This window comes from Calonectris borealis, chromosome 6 (genome assembly GCF_964195595.1).
Source record: "Calonectris borealis chromosome 6, bCalBor7.hap1.2, whole genome shotgun sequence".
Lineage (NCBI taxonomy): Eukaryota > Metazoa > Chordata > Aves > Procellariiformes > Procellariidae > Calonectris > Calonectris borealis.
Window position 1 is genome coordinate 40,793,840 of NC_134317.1, and position 14,158 is coordinate 40,807,997.

At 45.3% G+C, this 14,158-nt stretch overlaps 1 protein-coding gene across 1 annotated transcript in view; it reads right to left on the minus strand.

Annotated features, from left to right (window-relative positions):
* Positions 1 to 1,042: 1,042 nt before the first annotated feature.
* The window catches only part of ABCA12 (ATP binding cassette subfamily A member 12), an 86,769-nt gene continuing 73,653 nt past the window's right edge, over positions 1,043 to 14,158 (minus strand). The window contains exons 42-54 of the mRNA XM_075153739.1: positions 13,820 to 13,997; positions 11,732 to 11,847; positions 10,953 to 11,112; positions 9,344 to 9,612; positions 8,483 to 8,693; positions 6,731 to 6,840; positions 5,973 to 6,117; positions 5,693 to 5,827; positions 4,245 to 4,348; positions 3,891 to 3,983; positions 3,341 to 3,446; positions 2,483 to 2,620; positions 1,043 to 1,287 (exon numbers count right to left, since the gene is read on the minus strand). Coding sequence (XP_075009840.1) covers positions 1,168 to 1,287; positions 2,483 to 2,620; positions 3,341 to 3,446; positions 3,891 to 3,983; positions 4,245 to 4,348; positions 5,693 to 5,827; positions 5,973 to 6,117; positions 6,731 to 6,840; positions 8,483 to 8,693; positions 9,344 to 9,612; positions 10,953 to 11,112; positions 11,732 to 11,847; positions 13,820 to 13,997 — 1,885 coding nt within the window. The 3' untranslated portion in view covers positions 1,043 to 1,167. The remainder of the gene's footprint in view (positions 1,288 to 2,482; positions 2,621 to 3,340; positions 3,447 to 3,890; positions 3,984 to 4,244; positions 4,349 to 5,692; positions 5,828 to 5,972; positions 6,118 to 6,730; positions 6,841 to 8,482; positions 8,694 to 9,343; positions 9,613 to 10,952; positions 11,113 to 11,731; positions 11,848 to 13,819; positions 13,998 to 14,158) is intronic.

The following is a 14,158-nucleotide window of genomic DNA, read 5'->3' on the forward strand; positions in this document are numbered from 1 at the left end:
AAAAAAGCAGGATGTGCGTGCTGGTGTGCTGAACTCAGCTACTGGGGGGCGGCTGCTCAAAGGGAGGCAGAGATCTCGTTTAAACCCAGAGGGCAAAGTCTTTGAAGGAGAAGCTAATTATGCCTTATTATGCATAGAAAACACAGCTCTAGAGTTACAGGGGCAGCCACCGCGCGGGTGTTGAGGAGGAAGGACACCGAAAAGGAAGCAGACAGGCAGGGCCGCCTGGGAGAGGGAGGTTTTCTGAGCAAGGGAGATGCTCATTGCTTTTACCCTGCTCGGGGAAACAATCTTACGAAGCAAATTTCGTATCAGAGAATTCAACCAATACACCTGCCGCATACCATTCTTCTGCTGTAATGGAGAAGCCCTGAAGAAGAAAGGGGCTGCTTGGTGGAATGATCTTCTGTTGGGTACCAAGAGCCAGGAACTGCCTGGGACGGGAGGACTTACTCGAGGAATTACAGGGAGCTGGAATAAACTACAGGAACAAACCGAAACCACTGGAAGTGCTGACTTTTAAAATAATTATATTTGTACTGACAAAACCCACACATACAGATAAGCTTTATGTCATTACCAAAGACGGCCCCCACCAACGGCATATGCGACTCTCAGTACATAACACCTACGTCCTCGCCACACCCCTGTGAGGTAGCGCGAGGCCGTGAACCCCATTTCACCGGGGGGAACCTGTCAAAACTGAGCGGCTTTCTCAGGGTCACCCAGAAAGTCTGTTGCTGAGCAGGGAGTGGAGCGTGGGCTTTCAGAGAGGACAGCCACGGGGCTGCTTTTTTGTGAAACACCCTGCACAGCCGATAGCTCCTCTGCTCCATCACGGCCATTTCTGCTGTAAGCAAATGGCCACGAGCAGCAGGTGATGTCAACTAAGTCCTCACAGGCATAAAAGTGATCATAAAACAAGAACTGGGGGAGAAAAAAAAAGGAACCTGTGGAAAGACCAATCTGATTTGTAACCAAATGCCAGTCTTAAATGCCTACTGTGTTCCTAGTAACAAAATAAGTGCATATCAAAAAAAAGTATTTTAAGAAAATGTAACTTTTTCTCTCCACCATCCCAGAATCATAGAAAACAGGGCTGGAAGGACCCCGAGGGGTCATCAGGTCTTTTTCCCAGCTTCTCTGATCCCCTGTGGTTGGGTCCCTTCAATAGATGGTGCTTATGGTGCTGTCTTGGCTACTTGTGTCAGAGCTGTCCAGTGTCACATCAGGACCTGCATCCACACCATCAGGATCTACTTGATCTTTAGCAAAGTTGATGAAAACCTAGAAGTTTAAAGGAGAACATTCAGTATGTAACAGCATAAAAGAAGTTATAATATCAGTGAATATACAAAAGGAATGGCTGTTCGTTTGACTGTGAGCCTGGAGAGAGTGCTCAGGAATGGATTCACGCTGGATTTGAGAATTGCAAATGTTGGGCTTCCGTGGGCTAATGTACATAAATGGATGCACGCTCCTGTACCTCGACACCTGGGATGCAAAGGTAGACATTCCTGTACAAAACCCAATTGCCCCGCAGGTCATGTTTCAAAAGTACTAGCAACATAATACCCGTGTGGTAGCTCATTTTGATCACAGTGTAATACAGCTATATTATTACTTATAAACCCATCTGTCTATATATAATTGACATCCATACACACGCAACTGCATATTATATAGATAGGTATATATAATCACACCTAACAGTCTTCGTTTGAACAGTATCTAGTGAATACATAAAATATTCTTACTCGAACACTACCTGCAATCACATTTGCACATACACAAATCCAAGCCGTCCTCCCACAAAACACGACTTGGGGCTTCATGAGGTTTGTCTGCCCGTTTCTCTCACCACTGCCCCTTTTTAAAACAATATTGAGGACCTCCTCCCCCAGACGTCTAACAATTTGCAGGATTACAGGGCTGCAGTTTTTGCTCCTCTCTGGGGCAGACCTGATATATCAGATGCTGATGGTCAACAGGATGATTTCTTCTGGGTAGTCCTTGTGGCTGATGTGTTTCGTACAAGATTTTGATACCAGAGGGAATGTTCTTCCAAGGGAAAATGGAAGGAACTTAACCATGAAGCTAGGTTTGGAGTAATGCTAAATGAACTTACAACCCAAATACAAGAAAGAGCAAAATCAAGCCCATTCCCAGGACTGGTGGAAAGCCTAGCACTGGACTCGGGGGTGATTCATAATCCTGCCCTTTCACGAGACTGCAGAAGTCAGCAGTGGCAGAAGGAAGAACAAATCCTTTATTCTACAGGCAGCTTTCTACGTGCACTTTCCTAGCGCCCGCACAGGTATCTGGAGGCAGTGGTACTGATGAAGTATCCCCAGGAGGAATATAGATGGAAATCCCTTTCAAAATGTCGTCTGTTGTGTGCAGCAGTCCATTGTGTGTAACCATCAGTCTGCTCCCCTGTTAACAGTTTTAAATGGATGGCCACACATCTTTAATTCCTTACCTCCTCTAACGTTGTTTGACTCACTGAGAAGTGCCTGATATTGAAGGCTGCTTTGCTGGCTTCCAGAAGATCAAATATATTTGCTACCCCTCCTGCAGAGACTGGAACGTGATACTCCACCATGCTGAAATGCTGATCCTGTGGGAACAGGAATGATGGGGTAAAGGTTGCTGCCTACAAAGAGCCAACAGATCTGGTAGCTGTCTGGCTGAGAACAAAAGCAAAGAGGAGCTGAACCATGGCAGAATGAAGGGGCAGAGCGTGTGTTCTCTCCTTCTGGCTCCCAAAGGTGAAGAATATTATTGTCTGGTATTGACCGGTGTTTCCTCATTGGGAGTTTTTGTGGTTTTTGTGACTGGGAGGTGATAACTAAGCCCCAAAGCTGGAAGCTTGAGGATAGCCATAGCATCTTCCAGCTCCAAGTCTGCCGTTCTGATTAATGCAGAGATTGGGTTACGGACAACGGATGGGATTTGTGACTTGGTTACTCTGGTTTTACAGTTATTCAGTCACTGGAAGCACCCGACCATCTCATTACCCACTGAATACGAAGTGGGTCTCCCTGCAGTCCAGGCTTCAGTGGGACCATTCCCAGGGGCAGAGGGTCACCTAGCAGCTGCCTTATAGGATCGCTGCAGCTGTTTGGCTGAAGTTATTTAAGCCACCAAGGAACTTGCATGCTCCAGCGCTTGGACAACGTTGCTGGTAGTGCTGACAAACGTGTGTGTATGAATCCCTTACACTCTGAGAGCACGGATCTATGTGCACAGTATGTTACAAGATGTCTACTTTGCAAGATGCTCTTGGTTAATTGAAGGGATTGAGAGGGCCTCTCCTGAAAGCATTTGTCCTGCTTACCTTCAGGCATGTATTTGGAAAGTGTGATTTCATGAACTCTGTCAGCGTCTCAGTGTTAACTGTGTTGCTATTTAAGTGCATCTTCACAGTGAATCCTCTTCCAAACCTGGGGAAAAAGAAAATCACAATTAACACAGTAGGAAAGAGAAACAGATAAAGAAAATCCTTTGAGAGTGCTGCACAGCCTCTTTGGGGAAATCTAATCCAGGCAGAGTGCAGCTTGAATGGGGTCAGGGTTGTTAACCCGGAGTGAATCTTAACAAGAAGCCGAGCTATTGTGATAACTAATAAAATCGAAGCTCAACCCTAACATGCATTTCACATTTTCAGCAGTGAACAGATTACTTTGGGGAACACATCTCTGGGAAAAAAGGCTGTGAGAAAGCGCATTAGTTAACACAGAATTTCAATGGTGTAGTAAGAAACAAACCAGAAAATGATGTTATTTAGATGCCCATTAACAAAGGTCTCATGTTCTGAGCCCTCAAAGCTGTAGGTGAGTAACTGCACACGCCGCTCAGTAAAAGTGAAATAGGTACATTTTACTGACCTGCTCTTGATATGCTGCAAAGAGCCAATGCACTGAAAACTCCCGTTCACCATAATAGCCAGCCTGGTACAGAGGGCTTCACATTCTTCCATGCTGAAAAACCAACCAAGAAACTCTAATAAGTCACTGAGAAGGTATAAAAAAATAGTTATTTTAGCGATCAGAGAACATTACTGATCTTCCCTGAAGTGTTGTGGGTCTCTGTGGGCACCCACATTCAGCCACAACAACCCCCAAACCTGTCATAGCTTGGTGCCCTGAAATTCTGCAAGGACCAACGGGGAGTGTGAAGGACGGGCCTCTCCACACCTCCTGCAGACCCTGAAACAGGAGACAGAGCCAAACCAGCCCTACCTGTGGGACGTGAGTATCACCGAGCATTTGTTCTGCACTTCCTCACTGATGATTTTCCAAAGGTGGCGTTTAGCATTTGGATCCATTCCAGAGCTCGGTTCATCCTGTTGGGAAAGACAGGACTGAATATAAATTTGCACTCAAAATCTGACCTTCCTAACACTTGTGCTCTTTTTAGGTCCATTATTAGTGTTACGTTTGCTAGTAAGGACCCACAGGAGAGCTTACACTGGTACAAATCCGGGAGAAGGATTATTTTCAATTGCATTACGGATTTGACTGAGACATCCTACGCTCCCTTCAAGCGGAAGCAAGTCAGCCTGACTAAGACCTCCATCCTCACGGCCCTTTGGAACTGCACAGCTCCCCGGGTGACTGGTGGGAACTCTCAACCTCTGTTGGACTCTAGAGGAACTGACCGGCTGTGACAGCACCATCTAAGATCAACCATTGATCATGCATTTTATATCATGGTGGTTTAAATATCCATAAAAACCACAGGCATAACCTCAGACAAGCAGCTGTCCGCTGGCACTTGGTTCCCATGTGCACCACGTGCTCCCTCTCAATATGCTGACAAAGCAGGTGTTGCATTTCTCCATTTAGAGAGACAGTAAGCCAGAGATGAAAGATGGTATCTGCTATCTTACGCATTGCTGATAAAATTGTTAGCCAATTTCCGACTGACAAATTGTTATTGTTGAGGATAACGCCTTATGTAAGGCAGAAATGAAACAGCTTGGGTTCAGGCAGCAGTCAGTATGGAGGAAATTTTCTCACCTTCTATTTTTATTGAGATTTTTTTTTATGTCACAAAAGCAGCTAGAGGGCTGGTGTACGTGGTCAGAAGTAAAGGCATTAGTGCTGGGCCGATACAAGTTGGGGCAAGGAACATTTATGTCCACTAGGTATCAAATTTAATATTGGGAAACCTGCATTGCACACATTCAAAACACAGCAAGTGGAAAAACTGCACAAAAAGGTCTATTTTAACAATGGCTTATCTCATGGAAGAACTGGAAAGTTCAAAGTGAAAGACAAAAGGGGAAGCCAAACCTAGAAAAACAGTTCTATGTTCTAATCCTGAGGGAAGTTGTCCTTTGCTCTCCTACAGATTTGGAGCCTTGGATACTGCTTTTCTTGCAACACTGTGCAGGGCAGTCGATACAAAAAACCCAAGATAGCGCTGGGAACATGGAGAATTTCATTGGCAAATATAGGCTAACAGAGAAACTGGCAGACTCACCACTCTCTTATGCTCTCAAAGAAAATTTGGGTGCTTGTTGGAATCTAAACTTTCCTCCGATGCATATGTTGTCAGGCTAAGTATGGGCATTTGGGGAGTGTCCTGCAAGCTGTGCCTAAGAAGGTTTTGCTAGACTGTCAAAGTTCCTCTGCCAGCCCAGAGATCTGCTCCTCTTCCCCCCAACAAGGCCCCCTTTTCTCACCAGCAGCAGAATTGATGGATTCCCAATGAGAGCCAGAGCAGTCGACAATTTTCTGTTGGTGCCATAACTGCACATAGAGGTGACTCTGTCTTTGTAGGCCATCAGATTCAGCCGGTGGAGAAGCTGAAGTACAACCTATGGGAGCAAGAGTACAGCTTTCACAACAATGTCCAGGTATAGATTACTACATGCATATCTATTTATTGAAAGACTAATTAAATCAACGTAAAGGCTCTCAATAACTGGAGAATGCTCTAAGTCAAGCCCCAGTGTTACTCACTCCTTTGATCTCTCTCTCTGGGATGCCATGGAGCCTAGCATAGTAATACATGTGCTCTTCCACCGTCAGCAAGTCATCCAAGGCATCTTCTTGAGGACAGTAGCCAAAGAGTGACCAGTGTGCCTCGCTAATGTCATTCAAGGACCTGTGTAAGGAAGTCAGCAAGTCATTTTAAACACACTGAATTTCCAATGCACTCTGGAATCAGACAGGAGAGAGAAAAAACCCTTTCTCCTGCTTCCTACTCCTTCCCCAACCCTTGAAGGAAAATGCTATGAATTTGCAGACCTTCACCTTTTAGGCCCTCAGTTCTGCAAAGAAAGAATTGTATTTGCAATGTCTGTTAGTCACGATGTCTAGTACATAGCTCACCAATTACCGCCAGCACTTCAGATGGCACAGCTGCCACCAAGCCTTCTCCTGTTAAAGAGCGCTTTGAGATGAGTCCTAGTGGTCTCAAGATTCTAGCTCAGAAGTGGGATCACACTCAGCTGAGGATCTGATCCCATTTGCAACGGAATGAAGTGAAAGAAACACCACTGAGAACAAAGAGGTACGACAGCAAAATGCAAACTCTAGGGAAGCAACTATACCATCTTCAAAGGATGAAATTCCCTGCCTTATTTATTTTTGCTCTGTTTTAAATATTTTTTTTTGTTTCGGACTTTTACATTTCTTTTCCTTTGCCATCCAGCCTTAAAAACTGCTCCCAGGCTGATTTGCTCACGCCTCTTCCCCAGAAATCACATCCTCCATACCCAGAATGATCCTGGACCCGCAACCTTCCGCTGGATGCTCCGATATCGCCTGTCAACATCTTAAAGATGGTCGTCTTTCCAGCTCCGTTCACGCCAAGCAAGCCAAAGCACTGGGTTGTGGGAAAGAAAGGTAGAAATGTAACCATGCTGTAACCATTTATAATACAGAAATATTGCTCCGAGATGAGTGCTCAGTGCATCTCGTCTCTTCTTTTCTCTGGACCCTTGAGCAAGATGAATTGCAAGAGCGGCAGAGGTACTCAAGAGCATACGAACGTTATAATGGAGGTTGTTTATGGTGCAATATACTGCAGCTTATATTAGGACCATTTGTTTAATATGGTGAAGAATCAAGGATGTGTCTCTAATAGAGTCATTCCTTTTACTGCAAGGTGCATTTTTGCAGTGAGCTCATCTGACAGGCCAAATCCTGATCATCTAATTTGTGCAAAGCCTCCCATTGACAGGAACAGAGCTATTCATAGGAATGAGGTGAATGAGGTTTGTGCTGTCATTGGTAAGACCTTAATGTGACACAAGATTTTTGTCAAATAATCTCACTAATGCACTACATTAATAAGATTAAGAACTGGCTCCCTGTAGTGCAGTTCAGTATCTCACGCTAAAATCTGTGTTTTATTGCTAAGGTTGGAGATACGCAGTTGTGTGTTGCATAAGCAATTACCATTGTGCTGATAATTACTATTATTTTGATATTGTTAGTACAGACCAGCTGATGTGAAAATCCTCGCGTGTTGGGCCCACTGCAGAGGCACAGCGTCGACCCAAGGCTCTTCCCCACCTCGAGGTCCGTGCAGGGACGGTATCTGTGCACAGTCTGCGGCACAGGGCCATGGCCTCTGCTGACACCAGCATCAGGCTGACTTTTGCCAGAAGCTAGAAACCTCGATGCCAGTTGCGGCTTGGAAAAAAGCCTCTGCCAGAAAGATCAGTGCCACAGTCTCGATGCGAGGCTGCTGTCCTCCTGCCCAGCACCCTACATCCTTTCATCCCAGTATCTCAGCGGGACCCAGGCAATCAAAAAAAATGAGGTACCAAGGATTACTTCCAAGCTTCCCCACAAGTCAAGGTGCACAGCCTGAGGCAGGGTCTGGTCTCCAGAGGCCCCATGAACTTTCCTCTGGGTCTCAGAGGTGTTCCGTATGCTCCTGTCTTTTCTCATGAGTCAGTGTTTTTGTAGGTAACTGCACTGACATGACCAAAGAATCTTTTTTCCTTTAGAGTTAGTTTTAAGTCTTGAGTCGTGAAAACGTGTTCAGCTGAAGTGATTTGTCTTTCTCCGATGGGAAATACAAGTAGATAAGCCTGACTCACCAAACAGTTTAGGTGAATAATTGCAACTGGACAAATTCTGCTGTCTTCATTTACCAGACAGTAATCCACAGTGACCCCCAAAAATTGCACTGTGCTAGATGCTGTACAAACACAGCACGCAGACATTTTGCTCTGAGTACAGCTCCATCACTGTCCCATCCACTTTTCCTCTTCCTAGAGCCTTCAAACTATCACTTGGTGTCCCAAATCCACCAGGAGCCTTTAGTCACTTCCATAACCCCAAGAATCAATAACTAAGGCAAAGGAAGGAAGGAAGAGGTCAGAGCAGAACAAACCATTACAGTCATGCTGGGACAGCAGGAAGGAGTGGGAGAGAAGATGACAGTGAGACTGTGGATCTGTTCCAGTTTCCCTCCCCAGGGCAGAAGGTGCCCACAGCCTTTTCTCCTCGCTTACCTCTCCAGCAGGGATCCCAAGGCTGATGTTTTTCACAGCCGTGATGCGTTTGTGAGGAAGGTGGTAGATCTTTGTGAGATTCTGGAGCTGCACCACGTCGAAATCAGCTTTGCCAGACTCCACCCGATTCCTCTCTGCCTGGACGTCTCCATCCTCTTCAGCCGCGGGTGGCAGAAGCGATGCTTTGCCGTGCACTCTGTCAAACAGGAACCTATGGGGAGGGCAGAAAGGGGGCTTTACCCTCTGGCAAGCAGACAGCAGTGGGCCTGTGTGCTTGGGATACTAAGGAGCCTTCCTGCGACATCCCAGGGCATGCAAAAAATACAGAGGTATACAGACAGTTTCTATTCTCTCCTGATATTTGCACCATTTAGGGAATTTAAAAACCCAATGTTCTCTTTCTGCCTAATTTTTTTTCTCTTTTTCAGCAAATATTCCGAGCTGGAGGAGGTCCTGCCTTGTGGACACACTTGTAATGCAGGTGACAGGACTGTTCTTCCTCTTCCCTGTCTGCACCCAGGCCAGAGGAGACGGGGAGATTCAAACAGCTGTCGGTGGGCTGACTGCTCTTACCAGCCAGCTGAACATCAGCCCACCAAACCCAGAGCCCTGAAACAAGGGCCATACTCTCATCCAGCAAGGACTATCAAGGGACTCCACTAACCTATACCTCTATTAGTTAGTACTCTAATTACTGGTAGGTACCGGGACTGCTGCCAGAGAAAACTTACTCCATGTTTGCAAAGTGTCTTGGAAATTTATGGGCTTCATAACTGACAATGATGGTGCAAGAGCCCAGAATTAAACCACTGAACGCTGGCTTGGTCTGTTTTTCATTGCAAGACTCCAGATGTTACTTACTCTAGTATGTTGTTCCAAACTCTCTGAATCATCCTGTCATGAACTGTAAGACGAATGGCAAAAAACACGGTGCCCTGGATAAACATGGCAAACAGCTTGGATGTGGTCTTGTCCAGCTCAAAGGTTTTGTCAGGGTAGTCCACTCCATAGGCTTTTAAGAAGCCCAGCAGCGCTTGATCCTGTGACAGTTCAATCAAGCCATAGCCAAAGCAAAATTGTGGGAACAGAAGGAACACATGCCTTAAGTTTTCAGCGAGATCATGCAAGCCCTGAAAAAAACAAAAAGCAGCACAGTCAGTCACTGTTTTTATTCATGGAATAAATTCATAGGTTTTACTGTGGGACTGAAGTGTAACAATTACATTGGGATTTGCTTGTGTCTCAGAGCAGAGATAAATTGAGAGCAAAGAGCTCTGGAGACAGCTCGTTTCACAGGCATAAGGTCAGAAAAGTCAACAGGCAGCTCTGAGGTTGTGATCACCCATAGCAAACAGTAGCCAGTTCCTGGCGCAGTCCCTCATTGCTGCTCCAGCTGCCTCACTCTGTGCATGCAGCAGCCCGAAACGCACCCACGAGCCAGAGCTGAATCCTGCCACTGAGCTGCACTGTGCCTCCCAAAACTACAGAGCCGCTGCGCCAGCCTGCTGCGGGGCACAGCCCACTCACCAATCCTGCTCCTCTGGAGAACTGTCCTATCTGTTTTCCTTGGACAAACATCTCCATAAAGCACAAGATTTGGCTTTAAGAGACATAGAAGGGCAGTCTCATACTTACAAACTCTCGTACATGGAGATTTGGTACATTTCTAGCAGAAGAAAGGATTAGTGCACACAGCAAAGTGGAGAGGCAGTAAATTAGCATGGAAAGAGACTGAATCCTTGCCACTGGGGCACAGAGGGATAGAAGATTATCATAATTGCACATCCCTAAAATCCAGAGGGTTGCTAAACAAGCACTATCCAGCTAGAGAGAAAAATCCAACCCAGCTATTGTTTTACAAAGTAATTGACCTTCATAAAAGAAGAAAACTAAATGTAAGGTGTACATTTTATCCCAGTGATTCCCAGGGATATCTCAGTTTAAGAGAATGCTTTACTTTAGGGAATCATCACTGTCTCCGAGTCATTTTTCATCCTTGCAGGGAGAAGATGATTGCATTACAGATCTAGATGACAGACAGCCGGTGCTGGGCTTAATGCAGCACATGTCAGACTCAGGACAATGACATCTAGTTGTCACTCTCCACAGTTCGTACTGCAAGAACTTAGCAATGGTTCAAAGTCCCCATCAACTTTTTATCAAACATCTATACCTACCTCCTGCCCTTCTCTGCACGGGCAGTTTTCTACCTCTCTTTTTGTATTCTCCCCTCTGTCGCCATCATTTCCTTCTTTGCTGGAGGTGCAGATTTACAGACAAGCAAGATTCGTATTTGACTCATGTCCTGTCTATGGAGAACCCCATTAAGTCCTGCGACTAGTGTCCTCTGCTTGGTCTACCTCAAATATCTTGAAGCCAGCCAGTTGCTAAGGACCTGATCAAACCCACCAAACTCAACAGGAAGCCTCCTGTTGTTTCACCAAGGGCTTACTATTAGTCAGGTTCCTACCTGGTCCGTGGCCTTTTCCTGGGAGAGCAGAAATACAACCGAGTGAGTAATGATGGTATTGATGCCAAAGAACAAGTTGACGCAGACGTAAACAATGAAGGCCATTCCTGTTTCTTTGAAAAACCCAGCCAGCAGGTACATCCATGAAAACGTTGCGTATCTATAAATCACCAACAGTGCAGAGAATACTACAGTAACTCAAAGTGTTATTGAAAACAAACAACTAAAGACCTCAGACAACGTAACAGTTCTGTTTTGGCCTGTGACTAGATTTCCGTATTACAGGAGCTTAAAGAAGGAAAAATGCCTTTGTATCTGTTAGAATTTGGAGAAGTTGTTTATGATTCATACTTTGAACATGGAGCCCCAACTGAAAGCAGACAGACTGGGCCTGGAGGATTCAAAGCTAGGGAGACAGTTTTGCTAAGTTTTCCTGAATTGTGCTGCTGTTTGGTTTTTTCTTCCCCCCCTCTCTGATTTTGAAATGCTTCTATATCTTGAACTTTGCAATAGTTCGGTAAGCATCTGCTTACAGCTTGGGCTGTCACTGTGACCTTGAATATTTCATATTCTCACGCAGAGTTTGCTTTGAGTAAAGCAGGCATGACAACAGTAGTTTAGCTCACTGCTCTTGGAAGAAGCACTAGGAACGAGTCACCATTTGTAAAGTGCATGTTGAAGAAAAAAGCCCACGTCTTGGACCTCAAATTGCAGCAGCCTACAATATCCAGTTCCTCACTCTGTGCAACGATATTTAAATAACTAAGCTCTACACTTACCCAAACAGTAACAGCAGAAGAAATACTGCCAGTAAGTTATTGTTGTTGCAGAAAGCTGGTATCTGGAAGGATGAAATAACTCCTATTGAGAGTCCAATAGGGACCATAAAAAGTACCTGCAAAATGATATTAAAAAGATGTTATTAGGATGATAATTCTTAAACATTTTTCTAGAACTATGCAGAAGGAACAATGCCAGGTCTGAAACTGGTCCCACAAGTGAAGCTTGGGTTTTCTAAGGGAAACCAAATACACGTGGGGTCTCAGTCCTCCTGAGACTTTCGGGAGTCTTGCAAATGAATTCCCACAAAGCCACTTTGAATAGGCTAAGCCTCAACATTCAGGACTGTGGGCAGAAAGTGCCTTAAAAAAAGGTTGTGAATGAAAAATACCCCTTTGGGTTTTCTGTTAGCCTTGCAGTCAGACCACTTCATTGTGTCCTGTAAATCTAGTCTTTTATAATGTTGAGTCAAGCCAGGGACCTACCAAACGTCTGCTTTGAGAGGTTCCTCTCTTCCCCAGCTTCGGGATTTAACAGAATTTACTGGCAGGGATTCACTGAGAAATATCAAGTTGCCGAGAGCACTGGATTAGTTTCAGCCCGCTGAATACTGATTGTGGCAAGGACTCTGGGGATTTTTCCACAGGCTGATTTACAAACATGCAGTGCTGGAGCAAGGGCCTGGATCAGGGAAGCAGACACGGGCCTGCCCCATCCCCACCCCTGCACTGCAACTCGGGGCTGCTCTGCCAAGCCAGACTGCAGCCACGCTGCCTTCAGACCCCTTTCAAGCCCCCCCTGCAAGGCAGGAGATACTTGTGCTGTTGCCTAATCACACCAGCCCCTATAAGCAGGCAGTTTAGACAACTTAGTGGTGAGAACTGTATCGTTAGGACTGCTTTGTTAGTGTGCATCGTGTTAACCAAAACACCTAGAAGCTTAGGCTGTGCTCTGCAGAAAGAGTCGAGGCTCACATTCCCTAAGGGATTTCAGCCCTCAGCCCTCACTGCATCAAAGAGGGCTGGCCACCCAAATGCCCTTGAAGATTTTCATATTTTCGGGAACTGATGATATCACTGGGATTTTAGGCACTAGCAGAATTGCATCAATAGAAATTTGCCGGATACATAGAGCTGATCACCATTACAGCATAGCTGGCAATGCCAAAGCTCACAAGCAGAGATAGTCTGCACTTGCAGATCTCTGTCTATGTGAGGGTTTGACATCGTGCACCGAAGGTAATTCATAAGACACAAAGCACTTCAGTCTATAGACACTGTGCATATTTATCCTCTTAGCCCAGCGATGCTTTCCAGCAGTGCTATTAACCCTCTTTACCATGAGGAAACTTAACTTCAGGGAGAACAAGGACATGCCTATGCCACATAATGCAGGACAGTGCTGGGGAGCTCAACTATCTATAGGAACAAGGTGGTAAATCTATACAGTGCAGTGCAGCACTGTAGAAAGGAACTTGCTCAGGCCCTGGAAGGCATATAGCTGCATTAGTAGCTTTCTGTGCTATGTGGTGCTTAGTTGCTGGCTGGGGTCAAACCACAACACTTTCCTTGGCTTAAAAACCTTTATAATATATAATCTTAAAGAGAACATTCAAGCCAGCAATGGATTTTTGCCCAACAGGGGAGTGTCAGCTGTGAGATGTCTGCTAATGTCACACCCCGTACTCCCAGGGTTTCCAAAACGGCTGTAGCCTCAAGCCCCAAAGCCTTACCCCAGATGCGTAAAGCCTGCACGACAACTAATCTAGCCCTGCAAGCTAAAAGAAAAGCAGCTTGCTGCTTGCATGTTAAAATTGAAATCAAGCTCTGGCCTGTTCTGTGTTGCTCTCATATAAATGTGCTGAGTGTTTTGCATACACTCGAGAGAGAAGGAATGCCTTCGCTTAGCAAAATCCAGTGTTGCGGTTCACATTTAATAGTCTTCAATGCCTTGGAGAACAATTACTACATTACGCTCTTGGTAGTAATAATATTAAGAAGTCTTGGCAACCAACTTTAAATAAAGAACTTTTTTTCCCCTGCTGTGTAATGCTACTCTTGGTGCATTTAGGAATGTGAATTATTTACCAGATCATAAACGAAGTTAGTCACCCAATAGCTTGTCATCCCCATGCCTGAAATATGCTGCAGTTGTTTGGCTTTGGTTTGATGTTCTTTTACCACGTAGAGCACAAAGCTTGCCGTTGTGATAGAGTAGCCAACCAAAACAGACATTGAAACGATGATGTCGAGTAAGCTGTTGAGCCTGGGGAGAAAGTGGAGAAAGATGTATATGGTGAGTCAAAGTAGCACATTTCCCCCATGGCAGAGGCACTGTTCAGAGCTCAAAAGCAAAGAGGTCCTGATTCTGTGGCAGCATCTTTTGCTGATGTTAATTATGCCTAGCAAAAAGGGTTCACAGCACTG